Source organism: Mycothermus thermophilus, assembly GCF_041956435.1.
Source record: "Mycothermus thermophilus strain CBS 625.91 unplaced genomic scaffold VTJ04scaffold_6, whole genome shotgun sequence".
NCBI lineage: Eukaryota > Fungi > Ascomycota > Sordariomycetes > Sordariales > Chaetomiaceae > Mycothermus > Mycothermus thermophilus.
Window position 1 is genome coordinate 272,276 of NW_027191432.1, and position 21,011 is coordinate 293,286.

The following is a 21,011-nucleotide window of genomic DNA, read 5'->3' on the forward strand; positions in this document are numbered from 1 at the left end:
CTGCCGCAACCAAAAAAGTTTCTCCCTCCAGCTAGTTACTAGCTAGGAGAATCCTCTCCTTAGCTCTCTAGGCTCTGTCGACGGCGGGGATGATGTGGACCAAACACTCCAACTTCAATTTAGCCACTCCTAGAACATAGGGAGAGAGCTCCATTTCCCCAATCTCCCCTAATTCACCCCAGACTACCTATCTCCAGATGTTATTGATCGAACTCCATGTATCCATGGATGATTTTTCATGCTACACCACACAATACACCATGACTCAGTTGTTTCGCGCTGGGTTGAACCTTGACACCATCGTCAACAACAACATCCCCAAAAGTCCATTTTTTTCTCCTGAAGATGTCCAACACCTGAGCTCCCCGAGGGACTTCCCGGATGCTTTTGCGTCCTTTTCAGTGCTCCAATCACCTCAGAATCATGAGAGCTGCAGCAAGGAACGGAGAAAACCGCCGAGCAGCATCATCGACCCTCCGAGTGTGACATCTGTATGCACAGCCGCAAGGTGAAACTGATTTTGCACCGAGTGCCGTCAAGCGCCACACCTCCGCCCGGGGGACTGCCCAGGGGATCGGGTCAGGGCCGTGCGGCACGGCTGTCCTCGAATGGATGAAGGCGCCGTCTGCAGCATCTCATGACATCCTCCGCTACCACCGTCATGGGCTCCTCGTGGCACTCCACCTCGACCACCAGCTAAACTCTTCCTTTCTCGCTGTATCAGACCCATGGTTGGTCGGACAGCCTTTGCTAGAACCCTGTATCAGCCTGAGGGACCTCGGGAACTTTACTAGCTTAGATCCACCTCCTCCATCCAGTCCATACCACTCCACCCTCCGCTCCCATGGCTGTGGCATCATGGCTTATAGGTGCCAGGGGGAGGGGCTCGAACTCCTCCCTTGTACCGACCCCTCGGTACCTGCCTGACTCTTAACTCTTCAAGGCCCGCTGTCTCCTCCCCCTCCGCGTGTCCATCTCCCCGCGATCCGGGTTTTGACGGCGATCGTCTCCATTCCCTGCCCTGCGCGCACCACCCGGTGAACCCGTCCGTGAGAAAAGCCGTGTTACTTACACCACCATGGACTCGCCCGGCGCCGGCAACGGCAACGGCAACGGCAACGCGCCGGTCCCGTATGACGCCCAGCGGGCTGCCGACAACAACGGCGTTCCGGCCATGGTCTCCTCCTGGGTCATGGCCGTCCTGGCCACCATCTTCATCTGCCTTCGCTTTTATGCCAAAGTCTCCCGCAAGCGCCAGGTCTGGTGGGACGACTACCTCTTGGTCGCCTCTTCGGTACGTTGGTTATCGACTTCTCACCTTTCGCGAGCATTCGTCTGACTGGAAGGGGCCAGGTCATCATGTTCTGCAACGCTGTTGTCGTCTCCTACATGACCATCAACTTCGACTTTGGCAAGCACAAGGACTATCTCCTCCCCGACAACATCCCCAAGGTGGCCGTGCTGGGGAACATCTCCTCAACCTTGGTCGTGACGGCGCTCTGCTGGAGCAAGACCAGCTTCGGCATGACTCTGGTCCGCTTCACCAAGAGCTGGACTATGGCCTTTATCTGGCTCATGGTCATCACCATGAACATGCTCTTCTTCTGGGCCGCTCTGATCCAGTGGATTTACTGCCAGCCTCTCGACAAGGTGTGGGATCCGAACGTTGAGGGAACGTGCTGGGACCATAACGCCGTGGTGAACGTTCAGATCACGGCGAGCGGTAAGCTGGTTTCTGATACCTTTCTTGACGTGGGAGTTTTGCTAACGACAGTTCCTCCCACACAGCATGGTCCGCAGTTACGGATATTGCTTTTGCGGTTTTCGCCTTCTACATGATCAGGACCCTGAGCACGGATGGCCACGAGAGGATTGGCCATGCAGTGACTGTGAGCTTGGGTGTTGTGTAAGTCTTTCCTTGGCGCAGAGGACTGAGTCTCAGCTCGCGACACATGCCAAACATATGCAACCCAACCCCTTTTTACACACGACACAGCAACCTCCTTATCCCCAACACACTATACAACCACTTTTTCTACATACCATTGCTTGGCTCTTACACTCCACGCTACACCTCCCCCTTTTCTGTAATCCCATGCCAATGTACGGAAAAACGCTAACCCACCCATCTAAACAGCGCCGCCATCTTCGCCATCGTGAAATGCGCTTATCTCCCCAGCCTCCTCGATGACGATGATTCCTGTAAGCGCCCTCTACGCCCCACCCCTTCCCCTTCCCCAAGCAAAAATCACACTCCTCAAAAACCAAACTCCTAACCCCTGAGTGAAAACCAGACAACATGACCTACCTCACCATCTGGTCCACCACCGAAACCGCCCTGACCACCATGGCCGCCTGCGTGCCCATCCTGCGCGCCATGCTCGCCGAGCGCGCCGCGGCCGCGCAAAACACCAAGCTCGGGCGAAACGGGCGCGTGGTGGATCTCGGCGCCGCGGTCGGTGGCGTGCGCGGCGGCACGGGCAGCTATCGCTGGTCGGCCGCCGTCGGAGCAGCGGGGGGCCACCACGCCGGCGCGAGTCACAGCGTGCACATCGGCGGGGGGATCAGCGCCAGCAAGACGGTTTCGGTGCATCATCATGACGCGATGGTGGTGGATGACGCGAGTGATGTGGCGCTGCATACGGTGATGTCGTGCGGGAAGAAGTCGTTATCAATGGATCGGAGCTCGACGAGGGGGAGTTCGCCGGAGCCATGATCATGATGGATTGCCGATGACGGGTGATGATGGATGATCATGGGGTTTTGGTTATTTGGGTCGGGGATCTAAGGTACCGGTAGGTACCTACGATATGGGGGTAACCAATGGGGCCGGCTTACGGTGGATGCGTTAAGGGGGGTTGTGTGCTTTTTTTCAACAGCCAGCGAGTTCACTTTGTGTGTTATTAGGATATCAGTGCCGTCGAGCTTTCTTTTGTCTTTTCTGTTCTTTTCTTCTTTTCTTCCGCTTGAAGGCAATACTATAGGGATAGGGCTAATTTAGGGTTTTCTGGTAATCACATTCTTCAAAGATGAGACAGTCGTTTTTACTCAAGTCTTGTCGTCGTGGTCGGTTCTGTGCCGTTCTGCCCGCTCGCCTCGTGACCTTGAGGCTGTGATAAAGTCGTGGCGGTGCACCTCGAGAGCCTCTCACAGCCGCAGCAGCGTTGCCCTAAGCAACTTGGCATCTCCACCAAACGACAACAGAAGGGGGGAAGTAAAGGGGGCAAAGTCAAGCAGACATCACGAGACATGAAGAGTGGGATCTGAAAGGGACGACCAGGCTTAAGGAGTGGAATAGATGCCATATGCGTCATTGTTGTGTATTAAAACGGGTATCTCATTGATGTCTCCGTCCATACATGCAAGCACACCCAGCCAATGCCAAAACTCCAGCTCAATGCTTTACTGTTTTTCGTCCCAACTTCCGGTCCGTCGGTCATTAACTCATACGCGTCACATCCAAGAGAATCGTCCTAAACATCCATGACAGGTATAGATGGCAATACCAATCCTCCTGGTCCTCAATGCCAGCCATTCCTTTGCGCACGGTAACTGCCGGCTTGCCAAACCCCAAGAGCTCTTTCCGTTTACTTAGGCCTTTTGCCTGGAGTAGACGTTTTCGACAGTGCCCCAGGTGCTCGAGGTGGTATACGTCCTCGTAGTCTCGGGAAGGTCGAGCTGCGCCATGATGCTGTCACTGTATTTCTTAAGCTCCTTCTTGTTGCGAACGCCCGTGCCAAGACGACCGACGGCAAAACTATCGTTCTCGTTGCCGTCGGGGAAACGAACATCGTAGGTCAGCGCGGCGGTGGTTGAGCCCATCCACAGGGGCAGGTTCGGGTAGCCGATGCTCTTGAGGATAGTGATGAGGGTGAAGACGACCGCGCCGATGGTGACGAAGGCGGGGAGGGTCAGCCATTGCCAGCGAACGCGCACGAAGACGACAGGTCGGATGCTGCGGCCAGTAACAACGGCAGGATCGCTGAAGTTTGAGCGGAGTTGACTCGTCATGCTCTCGACCATGGACTGGAACTTTGCAATCATGTCTCCGGAGCGGAACGCGTCGCCCAAGCCTGCATCTTTGGCCTCTGCAGGAAATCCTTCGCCGTCGTATATATTCCCAGAGAAGCGATTTGACGTGAAGAAGAGTTCAACGGCACCCAAATCCGGCCCCCGGACCTTGAGTGTGGGCAGGCCTTCTTGGGTGAAATTGACGGCGTAGATGCGCGGTACGTCCTGATCGGGAATCACCGTCCCCGCGTTGAGACGCACGATTTCCTGATTACCAACAGTCACGTTGACACCAGAGGAGGTGATGTTCGTGTAACGGTAGGCAACAAGATCAATGTCGCACTGGACAATCTCCATGTTCTTGTAGGGATCCTCGACCAAGTAACTCCAGTGGGGTTTGATACGGAGGGCGGCCACACGAACGATTTCGGGACTCACCCAATAGTCCTCCTCACCGAGTGTAAACGATCGACTGGTATTCAAACGCGGCGCGGCACCCAGGCTGACGACCGTCTGATATCCTGTATGAGCAAACTTCCCATCCAGTTTCACGCCGCCGGGTGTTGTCAAGATGTAGACCGTTAGGTTCCTGCTAGGGTGGAAGCTTGAATCCTTTGACCATACCCCGGTCGCATTACCGTGGGCGTCGAGGGTATCCTTGGTAACATCAGCGCACGAGGCTGCGAAGCCGAGCGATACGTAAGTGCCCGGCCATTCGCACTTCGAGGAGCAGTTCACAACTGGCGTCGATCCGAGGTCGTACAAACCGCGGTAAATAGCACCTTGCATATTTGGGTCGGCTGACGACGCTTTGGGGAAAATTAGCTATTCGCCTGGATCGCACAAAACACGTTGGTTTCTCGTGCGGATAAGATGGGGTTCCTACCGAGGATGTTGACAACACCACCCACTCCTGGGGCATTAGTGCCGCCTCCATTGTAATAGTGATTTAGACCGAGGATAGCTGTGGGTTCATCGACGAACACGTCCTCGGGGCTCAAGTCGACGATCTGTTGAATGAATGTATCGTATCCCAAGGCAGCAATGGTGAGAAAGGCGCCGATGGTGGCCAATGACCTGGGACGCAGGAGCAGGAGCCATGCGGATCCGTAAGGGCCGCGCGCCGCATCCTCGATCAAATCCAAGTCGGCCAGCTTGCGGGGCTTCAGGAAATGCAGCCACTTGGACTGGCTAATGCAGGAGCCAAGGGCGCTGGCGGCGGCAGATTTGGCGGCGGTCGAGAAGACGGCGAGGGTGGCAGGAATGCTGAGGAAGAACGTCCAATCCGTCGTGGGGCGATCGCGCATGACGACCAGGACAGCCACGATGGCGGCCATGAATGCCAGCGTGGCGACGGACATGAGGATTTCCCACCACCATCCCTTCAACCTTTCCCACGTAGTGGGCGGTTGGTCGGGGTTGGGATCGGCCGTAGGATCCGGATGTTGCTGGTAGTCGTACTGCATGATTCCGGCGGCTTGGGAAAGCGACACGGTTTGGAGAAGGATGACAGCAGACTGCCACGCAAATTGGCGACGCCGTCCGTGATGAGATACTTAGTACAGCGATGCCGACCTCCTATATCCCCAGGGGACGCGTCCTGGTTCCGCGCTTGACGCCCCTCAAAATCCGAAACAAGCCAGCGATCGAATATGCAGCCCAAAATCCTGCCGCCTGGGCTGTGCCATGTTAAGCGCGACGCTGTGCATCATCATTGGACGATGGCCCGGATTGAGTACCCATTGACCCAAACAGCGAGACTCGATTGTCTAGGTGGTGCTGCAAGATTGCGGCACAGATCACCAACACTCAGCCCTAGAAGAAAGAGATGTCACAACGCGTTGTTCGCAGCCAGCGCCACAGAGCAATCAAGTGACAGCTCTGGACGTGATGCCCAACGAAAGTTGAGGAAATACGGGCTCACATGCTGCTGCAACGGTCAGCGATCTGGAAATCGGAAGAAAGAGAAACCAGTTTGGCGTGTGGCCAACTGTACATTGTGGCCCCTAAGAGGAACAGCCAACATCCAGACTTGTCAATGGAGTTTCCGAAAGCCAAGCGACACCGCTCATGGCTGGACTCCATAGGCGGGTGATCGACAGGCTTGCAACAACATCACAGAAAAGGTCTGTGACCTCTCAGGAAGAGTTGTCAAGTATGGAGAGTACTTCTCTGTGAGTTGGAAGAGACCGAGCAGACAGAAGAAAATAACCTGACGGGTTTATTCAAGTCTCGATGTGACAACCTCAACGAGGCCATGAACTCCATGACGTCCGGAGAGAGAAGACGATGTGAAGTGAGATGAGAAGAGAGCCATGATCTGCACAAGGCGACAGAGGCATCGGACCTATACTTGTATGTATGCCTAGGTTGTTCGAGTTATTTTTACGTCCTGTCCAACGGGCAGGGAATCAGCCTTATGGCTCCTTTTCGGCCTCGAAGCGTGGCTTCTGCACCCAATCCGATTTGTGCGACCCAACATCGGCATCCAAGTCTTGGTCTCTGTGTCACAGCAACTCAATGCTCAAACGCTTGAGGTATGGCGCTTGGCGGAAAGCCAGGCGGAGAAAGCCCCGTCGCTGTTTGTCAGCTGTGTCCAGTGTCTGCCAGTGCTGAACAGCCGGAGACGGCTCCGGATGGCCTGTGCTGCAGGTGGCTCGTGCTCCACGCCCTGTGGTTGGCAAACCCCACGCCGGCTTGCAGCAAACGTTCAACCCCCACACCTTGGCACCAGCACGTGCGATAGCTTTCTCCACCTTCGTGACACATTGCCGGCCACTTTCACCAGCAGAGCCAAAGCTTGTTGATCGACCAGAACAACGTCACAGTTCCAAGTCAGCACGAGGACGGGTGGAATCCGATGTTGCGCTGTCCTGCCTTTAGGGAGGCAAAAGGGGCAGACGGAGAGTTCTCCACTAGTAGATGACAGACCCTGAATCCTACTCTGTCTGTCCCTGAGATCGTCAATTATGCTGTAGTTACTGTAATCCGTAGGGGTTGTGTCGTTGTTAGGGTTGCGAATTCATCCACGAGATTGCCCACAAACCTAGAAAACGAATTGGGCAATGCCCTCGTCGCCAGATCTGCAAATCATCTTCAGCCTGTCGGCCGTTTTCCCGTTGGTGATCGGAAGGGAAAGGCACCGCCGTGGCAAATCGCCCCACCGCGCTACATTCTGCCAGCGGAAGAAAGACAAGCGCCGTCGCCACTGTTACTGTGGTTTGTCAGCCAGGAACAAGATCAGGGTTTTGAATCATGAAAAGACAGGGAATTTGAACAGACGTCATCGCTTTCAAGCCGTCTCACCAAACCCTGAGAAAACATCCATGGATTGGAGAGCAATGACGCTGATTCTGTCCTACGCAAACCCCCATGCTGTTGTCCCGTTCTGACGGCTTGAGGAAACGCGCGCTGGTTGAAGGACAGCAGACGGAGGGCGAATCGGCCTTCCCATTGGCTGCGGGACCACCGGCGGAACTGGCCGGGGGTGGAGGGGCAGTACGTACTACACAGTAGGTTCCATCAGGTTTGACGGGTCGAAGGCAGAGTTTGAACTTTACCGAGGGCGCGGGATCAATCCTACCGCTTTACTAATCCTCCAGCATCGGGAACCGCACCACACCACGAAGCACGCGCACCAGCCCGCCGCAGCATTTCCCCCCCGATCACAGCGTTTCTGGCAAGGTAGCCACCTCGTCGCGCAGCACTGTCTCATCAAGACGCTCCAGCTTCCCTCTTCCGACCGGCCGCTGCTGCGCGGGTTGGCGCTTGCTCGCCCCTTCGAACCATCTCCACCTCCACTGTAGACCCTGATTTGAAGCGTCCCGCGCCCTCACCTTTGTCATTCTGCACTCTCCGGTTTCTCCATTTGTTCCCCCTTCTGACCGAGGCCATCACCGTCAGCCCGACAGCCCGTCTTTCTGTGCCGAAGGTGATTTTTGTCAAAGGCGGAAGCGGTCTGGCCAGGTACTCTTTGTCTCAGGGCTCGCTTCTCACTCGTCGAGCCGAGGTGCGAACCGGAGAAAGCGTGGACTCGACAAGCCAGGAGGACCCCGCTTCGTAGCCTTTGTTTCCGCCTTCCACGTTCCGACTTTCTGGCGGTCGACGCCGACATCGCCTGGCCCTCGATTTTCCACATTACAACAACAACAACCCACAATCCCCGACGCCAACGACTGGGTCCCCTTCTGATCCAATTTCCCATCGACCATCGCTGCCGACGACTCAACAACATCACCTCTTCAGAGAGTCGCTCCATCGACGACAAGTCACGGGCGCGCCCCGAACCAGCGCTTGCTCGCACCAAACACCGACGCCATGGCTTCCTACAACACCGGCCGCGTCAACGTCTCGCAGTACCTGCGCAATCTCAATGTGCAGGAGCCCGCTGTCGAGGAGACGTTTATTACCGACGAGGATCTCGAGAAGGATCTCGCTCTCTTCACCAACACTCAGTTCTACGACTTCGAGACTGGCCGGCAGACCGACTACCAAGCACCTCCCGTCAAGCCCGAGGTCATCCGGTCACCCACCGAGGAGGTGACTCCCACCGAATCTCTCATTGGGGATTTTTCTACTCCCTATGATTTCCCTCTCCCAGGTGGGTTTTTGGACATTTTCGTTCATCTCTATCGGCTGATGTTCTGTTTCTGCCTTGAAAATCTCTGTTATTCCTCACTTCTCACGCAACTATTCCTCCCTCCTTCTTTGGAAGGAGACTTCTCGCGGTGGTCTGCGTGGGCCGCTGTAACCCTCCGTGCGAGCAAGTGCGTCGCCGCGGAATGCCGCAACATGGCAGGGCGCAACACCGGCACCCACGCAAACAGACGGGACTTCCGAGGCCTTGTTCCGCCTTGCACGGCCGTGGAGAGGGGGTCCGACCCCGATGAACACGGCGAAGGACGGCCTGGGCGTTTCACAACGCACACCCCCCACCACATGCATTCAATGACCCCCAAAGGGGAGGGTGTTGGGGCTACATTCACGATTGGGAGGGCGGCCAGCTGTTCGCATGCGCCTGGGAAGCACGGGTTCCCTGGGCCCGCCTAAATGGCCCTGGCAAATGACGGGGCCTCCCGCCGATGGTGCCATTTCTCGTGACTTTTGGGGGATTGCACCATCGACCCTGCGGCATCAACAAAGGCTGCCCGGCTCAAGCTTGAATAGCCCCCGGGCTCCGCCTTTCCCGGCGCCGTCCCGACCCCTTCGGTGGTCAGTCCGAACCTCAAGAGGTTTGCTGTCGTTGTGTTTTTTGTTGTCGTTGTCGTTGTCGTTGTCATCGTCGCCGTTGCTTCTGTTTCATTTCATATATATCCATATCTAAGGGTCGCCTTGCTGACCATGGCACCATGCCTCCAGGCGACTTTGGTTTCGGTGACTACAGCAACACTTACGCCTCGCCCACCATCCCGGCGTTCCCCGAACACACCCACTCCATAGGGAGCCTGCAACCTATCCAGCCCAACGCTCAGCCGCCTTACCCCACTGGCGCCGTCCCGCACCAGCAGCCGCCTCACCACCGAGCCAACGGCTATGTCCCTCCTCCGGGCACTCCGGCCGTTGCGGCTCCGCCGCTAAGCGCCGTCGGCAAGCGTAAGGCCGATGCCATCACGGGCCCAGCCGGCCACACCATCGGCCCTAACGGGCGCGTTCTCAGCTTTGAGGAGGCGTCGCGGTTAGCGGCCGAGGAGGACAAGCGCCGGCGCAACACGGCGGCCAGCGCGCGCTTCCGCATCAAGAAGAAGCAGCGCGAGCAGGCGCTCGAGCGCACCGCCAAGGAGATGGCCGAGAAGGTCACCATCCTCGAGGGCCGCATCTCGGCTCTGGAGACGGAGAACAAGTGGCTCAAGAGCCTGGTGACGGAGAAACACGGCGGCCGGGACGACATTCTGGAGAAGCTGCTCAAGGAGGTGGCGGCTGCCGAGGCCAAAAAGAAGGAGGAGGAGAGCCAAAAGGAGGAAAAGGAGGAGGAAAAGAAGGAGGAAAAGAAGGAGGATGTCAAGAAGGCCTGAATGTCGATTCGATGCGATCGATGATTATCGACGATGATGACGACACACCATCGGTACGAGAACAAAAATATATACGACGGCGGTGCCTGGCACACGACGATTATGACGCATCCGAATGACAAGAGCCGGATGGGCTATCTCTCCTCTCTCTGACTGACGAATCTCCTATTTCTTTTTTCCTTTTGTCTCTTTACTCGGGCATGAATCAGCAAGCATGCGATCTGATCATTCATCATGGGGGCGCGGCGTTGAGGGGCGATGGATGGGTAGGCGGATGGGAACAGGGGAATCAAGGGGGAAGGAAAAGGGATCCAGCGGTGAAGGGGGGGCATTGACGGGCATCTCTTGAGGGCCAACTCAGTACTGCCTGATGTGGGTTTGCGGAGTCGGGGGTGGGCTGTATGTTCATGTTGCGTACTGTCTGTCTGAGCTGTTCGCAATATAACATTGGCATGTCCTCGGCTGCTACAAGGATTGGTTTTGTGCTTTTTTTTACGTTTGTCAAATCCAAGGGTTTGGCGGCGGTCGTGTTGATTGGAATTGGTTTTCTGTTATCATACCTCCTGGTCTATATACCTGAGCACTTTGCTTTTACCTAGCTGAACATGAAGTCAAACTACGCTGTCATGGATCTCTCGACAGGTTGTGACGAAAACGAGCATCTATTCCCTAACTCCATCCAGCTACGCTATACTACGAAATTTTCGTGCAACTGCTAGCTTCCTCCACTACCACTCCACCTCGTTATGATTAGATTCCCATTTTCTCTACACCTCTAGTAGTTCTAGACTTGGATTCATGACGAAGCGGTGGTAGCAGCAGGGGTCTCTCCATTCGCGGCTTGACCCTGGTCGTCGCGCTTCGCGTCGGCGGGTTTCCCCTCCCTCAGGTTGGCCAGGCGCAGCTGGTTCCGCTTGCACAGGATCCGCAGCGTGTTGTTGCGCTCGATTTCCGTCATCTCGGGCCAGTTGGCGATGCGCGAGACGGTGCCGTCCCTCCCGACCACCATGGGCCCCAGGTTGTCGAGGGCGATGGCCTGCCCGTTGACCACCACGGTGCGCATCCCGTTGTTGGCCATCTCGGCGCGGTCCTCTTCGGTCGGCGCGGGCAGGAGGGGGAGGGGTTTGTTAACTCCGGGAGCTGCTCCGTCTTCTCCTGCGGCGGCCGCGGCGGTGTCATTCTGCTGGTCCTGCGTTTGAGGCTGTTCCTCCTCGACGGATGCAGCGTGTGCAGCGGCCGACGATGGTGCGTGGCCGGGGAGCGGTGACGTGCTTGCCGAGGGTGCGGGGTCGGCAGCAGCCGCGCCTGCGGAGGTGGCTGCTGTCTTCTCCACGTTGTCGCTCATGGTGGGTGCGGCGCAGGTTCCGTAGCTGTTAGAGAAGGCGGCGAAGAGGTTGCTTGTTGTAGTGGTGGCGGCGCAGATGCTGCTAGTGTTAGGGAGAGTAGTGGCGGCTCCTCGCGTTAACGAGAGGGCTGCGGTTAGCGCTGCCGCGGCGGTGGTTGGGCGCGTCAACTTGGTGGTGGTGGTGGTGGTGGTGGTGTAGGTGGCGAGAGTGCGGGGAGTTGTCAGTGGGGGTACTGCTCCTCCGCCGGCTTGAGTTTGGGCGAGGATGAAAGGAGTGGTCGTAGTTGTGGTGGTGGTGAGGATGATGCGCCGGAGAGAGCTCAGATAGGCCTGTGGGAGTCGTCGACCAGCAGCTGCTGAGACGAAGATGGGCATATGGAAGAGCCGGGTGAGTTCGTGCAGGCGGGGTTGGCCTGCTGGGGGTCTAGGTACGAATTGATGAAGTCACAAAGGTGATGAGAGCGAGAATGGGTGGTGGTGTGGTTGTTGATGAGATGAGACTTGAGAGAGGTGGATTTGTCTCTCTCAGACGTTGAACATTTGTATCCAGCTTCCCCGTATTCTGGAAGAGTGCTGCCAAGTTCAATTCAGGTTGAGGTTGTTGACATCAACGACGTCACAGTCACTTGACATTTAGCTTGTGAGTTGCAGGTGGTTGACGGGTGATTCGACTTGTTCCTGGAAGTGTCTAGAAGGGTTCTCGGTGTTTCTCGGTGAGTGTCTATTCACCTAGGTGTGGCCAATGCCAAGCGCCAACGTCAACCGGCTCCTTGGGCAATCAAGTCATCTGTGGGAAGTTTCCTTCCTGCCCGAACATTGAAAATACTTAAAAGACAACAACACTCTCTCATGATCATGATGTGTAGTATAGCCGAGTGACCACAGTTGGAATGGGCTACCTAGCCCAGTTAGTTAATTACACAACACCCATGTCAATCTCGTTGTGTGCATCGACATTCCTCAACCCCCAGGTTTTCATAAACCAGCCAGTATAATCCGGTGTAGTTAACTGGTCCCAAGTTCTATTTTTGTCTTGTCTTCGCCAATCCCCCGATTCCTCTGGCAAACCCTTGAATGCCTTGTGTCCTGCGCCGACGCAAGCCGGACCCTGATCACGCAATTGGCTTCCCGGAAAGCGTCACCATCAAATTCTTTTAAAACTGTCACCTCGAGCAGCGGACCCGCTGCCGGCCCGGGCCTCACCGACGTCTCATTCTGCTCCTTTGTGCGGTGTCGACGGCACCATCAACATACTCTAGCTTTGTGCAGGGCTTGATCCCAACCGCTTCATGCTACCCATGCCCGTGCCAGCTAACTACATACTGCAGTAGTCAATCCAATGGCCTCAGACTTGGCCGGGCGGAGATGGCTCCGCTGGCGGCAGACGGAGCATTCCGTCGGGCCTCAAGATGGATCTAGTAGAGTACACTAGGCATTGTCCTTCGCATTGACAAGTGGACGTAGTGCTACTCGATACTCGCTGCTCCCACTTTACCCCCACGACCGGAGGATGGTCGCGATCTTGTCCCGCGCACGTTCTCTCGCACCCTAGGGGGTCTAGACAGGGTCCCTGGAAACTATGGGGTAAAGAAAAAGCTTGTCCTCCCTCGACGCCCGCTGCATTCAGCCGCAGGCTTCCTGCAGACGGTCATCATGTGTTCCGAGGTCACGGAGCAAAGGGCCGAGTCTTAGACACCTATTTGGTCAACACCACGGATGAGATTGATGAATTCGTGGGGGAGGAATCGTCGCCTAAAGACCTTTCTCCTCGGACCTTTCTCCTTGGCCAGGCAGAGATGACGAGTCAGTCTGGATCCATCGGCCGTTTGTGGGTTGGTCTTGGGAAGAAAACATCTTCCTTCCGTGGGCTGCCTTAGGCGAAAGGCAACAAGCAGCCGGAGAGTTTCAGTCAAGGCGCTTGTCACCGGCTGGCTGCTGAGTCCAATCTCTAAGGCCCTAAGACACGGGGCTCAGGGGGCTTGAGCCTTCGGCTGCTTGCAGAACGTTTTGTTTCCATGTTTCGTCTCCTGAAGGAAGCTTATCTCTCCAGGTTACCCAGCATCACGTTGGAGCCTCTGAGTCTCTCTCGACATTCACCCCTTCACCACACAGCCTGTGGTCAACAATCAGCCGAACAGCATCAAGCTCCGACACGACACCCTTTTGACTGTTGTGGTAACGTTATCTACCGCCCTTCCCAGCCCCCTTCCTTCGATGCGGCTGGAAAGATAACAATCAACTCAGTCAGTGGTTGATTCTCCGCCTCGCGACGCAAGACTTTCTCCCTAGGGTGACTTGATTTCTGCACCGACCGATCATTCCTTATCCATCACATCCCAGACAGAGCCACCATGAAGGCCAGAACAGTTCCCTTCCCGACAGACGCGGATGCAAAGAGCGAGAAGAGGATGGGCCGTGATCGAAAAAAAAGAAATGACAGGCGTGATGAGAGCGACAGAATGACTAATTGCCTGGGGCTATCCCTGCCACGGTCCGAGACAAATCCTCGACTATCAACGATAAGGCTCATGTCAAGCTTTTGCGCACGAATTATGTGACCACACCCAGCCCATCGAGTCCGAATACAATATGTCCATCCTTCGCTCGCCCTGTATGAGCCCACATCACTCTAAAACAAGCCGATGGTGACAAACACAGCACCCCCGACCCCTCCGTGTCTCACAAGTCAGTACGGTAGTATGGTTCAGGAAATGGGGTGTTATTGGACTTGTCATTGCCCCAATACGAGCAACGTCAAAGCCCATGCTCCGTTATTTCTGTCCCATTTGTGGGAATCGCGATTCCTCCATTGGGACTCGATTCAAACAACAGGCCTCTTGAATGACTGGCGGTAATTGTAATTAGGCTTTCACCTTTCAAAGATTGTTTGCGAACTACGTACGTCATCTATTAACATGTGAAGCATGGGTATCAGAGCCGCGTCCCACTGGTGGGCTTGGATTAATGTCATCGAAGTTCAATTTGAAAATATGGGCTAATACATGGTCCATCATGGTCTTGGGGTTACCTGAGTGTCTCTATGGATCAAGGCTCCCGTAATTACTTTAGTATTATGTCCTCTTTCTGTTCTTTCCAATCTTTGACTCGATGGTGATAACAGACACCACATCACTCTACCACATGTTGATATTAATATTATTTACTCATCAACAGCCGTCTCGGCTTCGATGGTGCAGAGACCCTTAGCGGCCGCCGCCTGTTCGGCCTCCAACTTCCTAAACCTGCACAACCATGACCGTCAGCACGTTGTCCAGTTGTAGCAAAAAGGACTCAAAAGGGAAGAAAGAGCTCAGAATCACCTACTTCTTAATCACCCTCTCAATCGCATCACACCCCATCTTGAGCACCTCCATCTTGGGCCCGTACGAAAACCTCACAAAGTGATGGCATGGGCTATCAAACAAATCCCTGCGCCTCGCCGGGTTGAGGTCGAAGAAGATTCCGGGCACGACAATGACCTTCTCGTCCAGGCAGGCCTGGAAGAAGTTGAGGCCGTCCGAGATGGGCGCCGGCAGGCCCGAGAGGTCGAGCCAGATGTAAAAGGTCGAATCGGGCACGTGGCGGATGACGAAGCCCATGGAGCGCAGACGGGCGACGACGTAGTCACGCTTGTCGCGGAAGTGGCGCTGCAGGGCGGCCATCTCGGCGCGCACCAGGGTCGGGTCGAGCATGGGGATCGCGGCCTCTTGGAAGGGCACGTTGGTGCCGCCGTCGAGGTAGGAGCCGCAGGAGCCGATGCTAGGGTGGATGTTCGTAAGCGTGACGGAGGAGAATGAGAGAAAGGGAACGGAAAAAACTCACGCCTTGATAAACTCCTTCGGTCCCAAAATCCAGGCCACCCTCCATCCGGGCAACCTGAACCGCTTGGTCAAGCCGTCGATGATCAAGACGTCATCTTCGTTGACATCAACCACGTTCTCGGCCGCGCTGACGGTCGACCCGTCGCAGCCGCTCGTGTAGTTGTAACCCGAGTAGAACTCGTCCACGATCAGGGTGGCGCGGCCGCGGCACAGGTCCTGGATCTCGGCCAGCTCGGGGTTCTGCACGACGCGGCCCGTCGGGTTGCGCGGGTTGGAGGTCAGGATGACGCCGGTGCCGCGGGAGATTTCCTCGGCGATCTTGTCGACGTGGATGTGGAAACCGTCTTCCTCGGAGAGGGGGACGGGGATGGCGGCGAACTGAGGGTATAAAGTCAGTGGCTTGTATATTCATCCAAGAGGAGAAAGTGAAGAAACAGAGGGACTTACGTTCTTGAACAGCGAGAGCATTTCATTGTACGCTATTTATTCCCCTCATCGTCAGTACATCATCCATCCGCTCCACTAACACCACAACATCTTCACTCAACAAAACTTACCGGTATAATCCGGAATGAAAAACCCAACATAGGCATTGTTCAGCACGGCCGCGATCCGAATAAGACCGGCGCGTCCTCCGGGGACAATGGCAACGTTCTCCCAGGTGTACTGGCTGGGTTTGCCCTTGCGGTGCATCTCATTGTACAGGCGGGCGACAGCCTCGCGCAGCGGCTTGATGCCCGCCGTGGGGCCATACTCGCGGCTGGCCGAGCTGATGTCGATGGTGGTGGGCCGCTTGAAGCAGCCCTCGATGTCATCATCGACCTCGGGAGCGCCCTCTGTTCATCGGAAGTGTGTTAGTCGAGTCTTGTGGTTCTGCCTGACGGTCTCTCTATGTGCCCGGTATGCCTTGGTTGTGCAAGAGAGTCATTCAAGACGTACGTCCTAGGTTTGCCCACTTCTCGGGCTCGTCGAAAAAGCCGTATTCTGCGGCTCGCTCGGTGCACCAGACGACGCCGGTTGAGGCTCTGCTGGCGTCGAGCCCGGCGTGGGGAAGGTGGCTGAGGGGTGAGTTAGTTTATGTTTTAGCTCTGACAATTCGGGCAACAACAAGGCTGAGGAAAGGAAAACATACCCTTCATGAGCAGCTCGGAACTGGCGGTGCGCCTTGCTGCTAGCCTCTGCGGGGTGTTAGTGTGGAGATAAGAGTCTTGAGGAGGAGGAGGATGATGATGTTACATGCCGTTGTTACCCGTTGAGAAGCGACGGGCTGGACGAGGCACGCCGGTGTTGCGGTTGATGCTGAATTTGCGACGGCTGAGGCCACTGAGAGAATTAGCGTCGGGCATGGTGAGGTATGGTGATGGTAACTCGTAGTGATGATGACAGATTGTGAGATGGACGTAATGGGAATGGGAAAAAGATGCGTTTGAATTTGGTGTGGCGCTGTCTAAATAGGTAGGTTTCAAAGGAAGAGGAAGTTTTCTTTATTCTACTTATTATTTTTCATTATTTTTCTATTTTCCTTTACCGAACCTTGATTTGGCCCGTGAGGTTCGTGAGGGCTTCACCACTTCCAAGCTGAGGCCAGACCGACGCCTCACAGTTCCAGGACAAGAGTCTGGGCTGTCCAGTCTTCACCGCAAGTCAACTCACATGGCCACGACTGCAGCAGCTTGATCCAACGAGAATACGAGATCCAAACCCGCCAGCACATCTCGCATCTTGGTGTCCTTAACAAACCCATAAAACATCAATACATACTATCCAAAATGCCGTTTTCTCCTGTGTTTCGAGCAAGTCATCTCTTTTGTTTTGCTTCAAGCAGTTCCTGCATGGATATGCATGTTTCGAGGACTACACCCGACTGGCCATTGGCAAGACGATCGCACTGCGGCGAGACCCGAGGGCAGCCAACGCAGCAGCGTTCCGGTAAGCGTTACTCTGCAGTGGCTAACAAGCAACAATACGGCCGGCCTCACCGTCTCACCGTCTTACCGGCCGGCCAATGCCCCGCCAACCGCGAAGCGTCGCAGGTGCGTTGTATCTGTCTCCAAGGATTCACGTGTAAGGTTGATCAGCCCAGCTGTGGTAGATCTGATCAGCCTGATTTAAACATCGGAATTCAGACATATCTTAAGTACAATCTGCCGGACGGAGCAGATCAAGAAAGTTGCCTGAAAAGGGAACCTGGGAACCTGGGGAAGATGGAGCCCGGCCCCGAGACATCGGGCGGGTGGGGTTCGGCCGGACAGCCCCACTCTCAGCCAAGACAGCCCGGTCTTGGCATGCCGCCGCAGCCCGGCCAGTGGGCTCCAACTGCCGGACGATCCGGATGAGGTGCCAGTCATGAGGGACAAACACAAAGCTGCCACGGCAACCTGATGGATGGCCTAGGGCAAAACATAACACCACGTTGCACCCATCAGACTCATCATCAGACTTGAAGAAAAGCGCCGACGAAACTGACTTGGTGGCGTTGAGCCGGTTAAATGCGGCATTGTAAATGTGGTGTGTCTTCAATCCAATTGAGTGGTGACAGTTGAGGCTGGGGTGGCATGTGCAAAGGAATGCGGCATTTTGTACTCATTAAGGCGCGTTACCATGTACATATCGGCTCTGTTGGGCGTCGGTCTTTACAAATGCCTGAGGCTCAAGGTGGGGTCTCAAGTGTGGCTGAGCGGGAGGCATTGGTATTGCACTGCCTGCTGGCATCCTCTGAGGCTGTCATTGTGGACAAAATACGTACCCAAGACCTTGGCGTCGGTTACTCGCGCCGACAAAACGCCGAAACCATTGGGTGTTTGTCTACTTCCAACCTGGGACTTCAAGGCATGCTCCGGGATGCCCGGTGCTCCTCCTTGGCCAAGGTTGGTCTACCTATGACATAAGGTAGGCATCCATGGGGCGAATCCCTTCGGTACCAAAGGGAGATAGGCAGGTAAAATGGGGAGATTGGGTGTCAAGTTTGCTGTCCATTCCACGTGGGAATTATAAGATGTGAGCACCAACTTGGAAGGACACAAAGAAAACTGGAACAGACCAGCAAACGAATACCCTGTCTAACGACAACGCAAAGTCGGACAGCCAACAAAGCAAAACACTCTGGCAGAAATTGACGCAATCGACCTTCTTATATTTACCGACCTTTCCCAGCTAGATCCTGTACTACTCACATCCTCACTCGCCATGCCATCAATCATGGGGTCCTGGAAAGACAAGTTTTCCTCCAAGAAGAGCGCCCTCTCCTCGGGCAGCCGCAAGTCCCAAACAAACCCCTGGGCTTCGGCCCCGGCTCCGGCTCCTGCTCCGGTCCCAGTCTCACAACAAGCACCGTTCGCCGCCGAGCTGAGCGGCGATCTCCCTCCGCCACCACCATACACTCCCACCACGGAGCCCACCCCTGTCTCCCAAACCAACACATCCCAACGCTTCGGCCGCGACGACTCGGGCCTCCCCTCCTACCGCATGGCCACCAACCGCTTCGTCACCAGCGCCGAGGACCCGTACGCCTTCCTCTCCTCCTTCGACACCGTCTTCCTGATCGACGACAGCGGCAGCATGGCCGGCCGGTCCTGGCGGGAGGTCCAACAAGCCCTGCGCGCCATCACGCCCATCTGCACCGCGCACGACGCCAACGGCATCGACGTCTACTTCCTCAACGCGCGCAACACCCTTCATCAGGGCGACGACAACCCGGCCGGCGGGTGGAAGAACATCACCACCCCCTGGCAGGTCGAGACGCTCTTCACCAACGTCCGCCCCGGTGGCGCCACCCCGACGGGGACGAGGATCAACCAGATCCTGCGGCCGTACCTGCGCCAGTACGAGCGCGCGGTCGCGAGGACGGGAAACCCGGACGAGTGCGGCGTCAAGCCGATCAATATGATCGTCATCACGGACGGCGTGCCGACGGACGATCCGGAGGGCGTCATCATCAATGCCGCGAGGAAGCTGGACGCGCTGGACGCGCCGTCGCATCAGGTGGGGATTCAGTTCTTCCAGGTCGGGTGCGAGCCCGGCGCGGCGGAGGCGTTGAGAGATTTGGATGATGGGTTGTCGGGCCGCGGCGGTGGGGTTGCGGTGAGGGATATGGTGGATACGGTGACGTGGGATTCGAGGCATGGGAGGGAGTTGACGGCTGAGGGGATTTTGAAGGTGGTGCTCGGTGCGGTGGTAAGGAGGTTGGATCGGAGGAGGTTACGTTCATGATCTTGAGGTGGGCGCCGCGGGTTCTCTTCGTTAATATCAGCCTGTTTGACTCTACACTTTCTTATTCTTTCCTTTTACTGGTCTTCATTTACTTATGCTTGTTTTGGGACTCAGTGTCCATGGCGTTGGTGGGATGGGAAGATAGACTGGAATCAGGATCTGGTGGTTGATGGAGAGCGAGTAACGGATAGACTGGAGCTGGCATCCAGGGTCTTCTGAACAAGGGAAACGGAAAACAGATACACCTGGACGAGGGCATACAATAAAGGTACCCGAGGCTACATGTCTGGCGAGACTCGCAGGATCACCAGGATCATAGAGGGGTCGGGGGTGGGGAGTGTGGATGCACCATCAAATAGATGACGCGGATCAGGATTCGTAGATTGGTGGATTGATGAAACGCGTTCAATTAATACCCATTAACATGGACCTTCAGTAGCAATTCAGCGATGTCTACACCAATCTGGGTGTGAATGTCGGTGGCATGGGGTGTGTTCGGAATGACCCGATCAAGTGGGGGTGAACGTGGAGAGATGTCGTGCATGAACCACACCACGGATGACCTGCCCCGGGTCGGCACCGACATGACGTGCCTGATCCAAAATGCTACCCGGGGCCATCATCCCCTGGCAAATGCGGCTCAGCAGTGCAGCTACTGTTCTTTGGCGACTTCCCTGTTACACACGGCCCCCAAATGACAGGAAGGGAACATTGCGGGTACTGTACCCGCCCCATCCGCAGCCTTGTCACCCACACCTGGTTCGAGGCAGAACACCCCCAAGGCAGGCCGCACAGCCACATCTTGCAAACCACCTCAGCCCTACTGGGCTGCCAACGAGGCTGGGCGCTCAGCAGGCGGGAAGGAAGGCTCAGTCATCCTGGATCTTGGTGCAATCCTTTTTTCCTGTTGGCTGGTCCTTGAGAGCAAACCACTGATGAGTACCTAGGCAGTATTACCTGATTCAGCCTGACAAAGTTGTTGGAGCCTGGACTTTCTTGAGGCTGGTGACAGTTCAGGCGCACTTCCCAGGTTTTACTTATGACCGAGCCTGAGCGAGAGAAGTCTCAGCTGTCAGACCATTATTCGGACATGTGTGGAAGGCGTCCTCGAGCGTGCCTCAATGCTTCTGAGACTGGGTGCCTCCTTTGGAGAAGCAGAGGAAGGAGCCTCGGACGGACCCGCTGCTAGTGCAGTTTTGTATGTAAAAGTTGATCCTGGAGACTACCGCTCTGAACAGCGGGACGTGGAGGGCTCGCGTGGTTGCCATATTTGCCAGATCCAAGCAAATAATACCAACCAAAGCCGTGGCCCTTGTCCATTCATGAACGTTTCCAGTGTGGTACGGTTGGAGAGTTGCCATGGGCTCAGAAAACTGACGAACAACTGGTTGATGGTTCATATATGGCACGATGAAATCCTCAGTTCACTCCCAAATCGCCTTGCACCCGCGGCGAGGCTTGCAAATTCTCTGCGGAATGGCGTGTCATGGTTCAAGGACTTTCCAATAATCCCATCCTATGCAACTCCATATCTACTGTTTTTGTCATGCCACGTGAATCCGGCGCGCACGGAACTCAGCAGATAGACTGATTTAAATGCCTGGGTATGAAAGT

General features: G+C 55.8%; 7 protein-coding genes across 7 annotated transcripts; 3 read left to right on the forward strand and 4 right to left on the reverse strand.

Moving 5' to 3' along the window:
* Window positions 1–1,078: 1,078 nt before the first annotated feature.
* VTJ04DRAFT_8503 (uncharacterized protein) lies at window positions 1,079–2,716 on the forward strand (the record flags this gene model as incomplete). The annotated part of the gene is made up of 5 exons (XM_069366948.1): window positions 1,079–1,294; window positions 1,354–1,723; window positions 1,789–1,906; window positions 2,138–2,202; window positions 2,295–2,716. The coding sequence occupies 5 exons, from the start codon at window positions 1,079–1,081 to the stop codon at window positions 2,714–2,716; spliced, it is 1,191 nt and encodes a 396-aa protein (XP_069215325.1).
* Window positions 2,717–3,591: 875 nt separating this feature from the next.
* VTJ04DRAFT_8504 (uncharacterized protein) lies at window positions 3,592–5,477 on the reverse strand (the record flags this gene model as incomplete). Its single annotated transcript, XM_069366949.1, has 2 exons — window positions 3,592–4,820; window positions 4,898–5,477. The coding sequence occupies 2 exons, from the start codon at window positions 5,475–5,477 to the stop codon at window positions 3,592–3,594; spliced, it is 1,809 nt and encodes a 602-aa protein (XP_069215326.1).
* Window positions 5,478–8,328: 2,851 nt separating this feature from the next.
* VTJ04DRAFT_8505 (uncharacterized protein) lies at window positions 8,329–10,022 on the forward strand (the record flags this gene model as incomplete). Its single annotated transcript, XM_069366950.1, has 2 exons — window positions 8,329–8,611; window positions 9,370–10,022. The coding sequence occupies 2 exons, from the start codon at window positions 8,329–8,331 to the stop codon at window positions 10,020–10,022; spliced, it is 936 nt and encodes a 311-aa protein (XP_069215327.1).
* Window positions 10,023–10,156: 134 nt separating this feature from the next.
* Window positions 10,157–10,684, reverse strand: VTJ04DRAFT_8506 (uncharacterized protein; the record flags this gene model as incomplete). The annotated part of the gene is made up of 2 exons (XM_069366951.1): window positions 10,157–10,570; window positions 10,643–10,684. 2 exons carry the CDS (start codon window positions 10,682–10,684, stop codon window positions 10,157–10,159), a joined length of 456 nt encoding a protein of 151 aa, XP_069215328.1.
* A 134-nt stretch (window positions 10,685–10,818) lies between these two features.
* On the reverse strand, window positions 10,819–11,742 carry VTJ04DRAFT_8507 (uncharacterized protein; the record flags this gene model as incomplete). The annotated part of the gene is made up of 1 exon (XM_069366952.1): window positions 10,819–11,742. The coding sequence occupies one exon, from the start codon at window positions 11,740–11,742 to the stop codon at window positions 10,819–10,821; it is 924 nt and encodes a 307-aa protein (XP_069215329.1).
* A 2,785-nt stretch (window positions 11,743–14,527) lies between these two features.
* Window positions 14,528–16,534, reverse strand: VTJ04DRAFT_8508 (uncharacterized protein; the record flags this gene model as incomplete). Its single annotated transcript, XM_069366953.1, has 8 exons — window positions 14,528–14,609; window positions 14,692–15,126; window positions 15,190–15,566; window positions 15,636–15,667; window positions 15,746–16,024; window positions 16,128–16,246; window positions 16,321–16,366; window positions 16,429–16,534. The coding sequence occupies 8 exons, from the start codon at window positions 16,532–16,534 to the stop codon at window positions 14,528–14,530; spliced, it is 1,476 nt and encodes a 491-aa protein (XP_069215330.1).
* A 1,852-nt stretch (window positions 16,535–18,386) lies between these two features.
* Window positions 18,387–19,397, forward strand: VTJ04DRAFT_8509 (uncharacterized protein; the record flags this gene model as incomplete). Its single annotated transcript, XM_069366954.1, has 1 exon — window positions 18,387–19,397. The coding sequence occupies one exon, from the start codon at window positions 18,387–18,389 to the stop codon at window positions 19,395–19,397; it is 1,011 nt and encodes a 336-aa protein (XP_069215331.1).
* Between the last annotated feature and the right edge of the window lie 1,614 nt (window positions 19,398–21,011).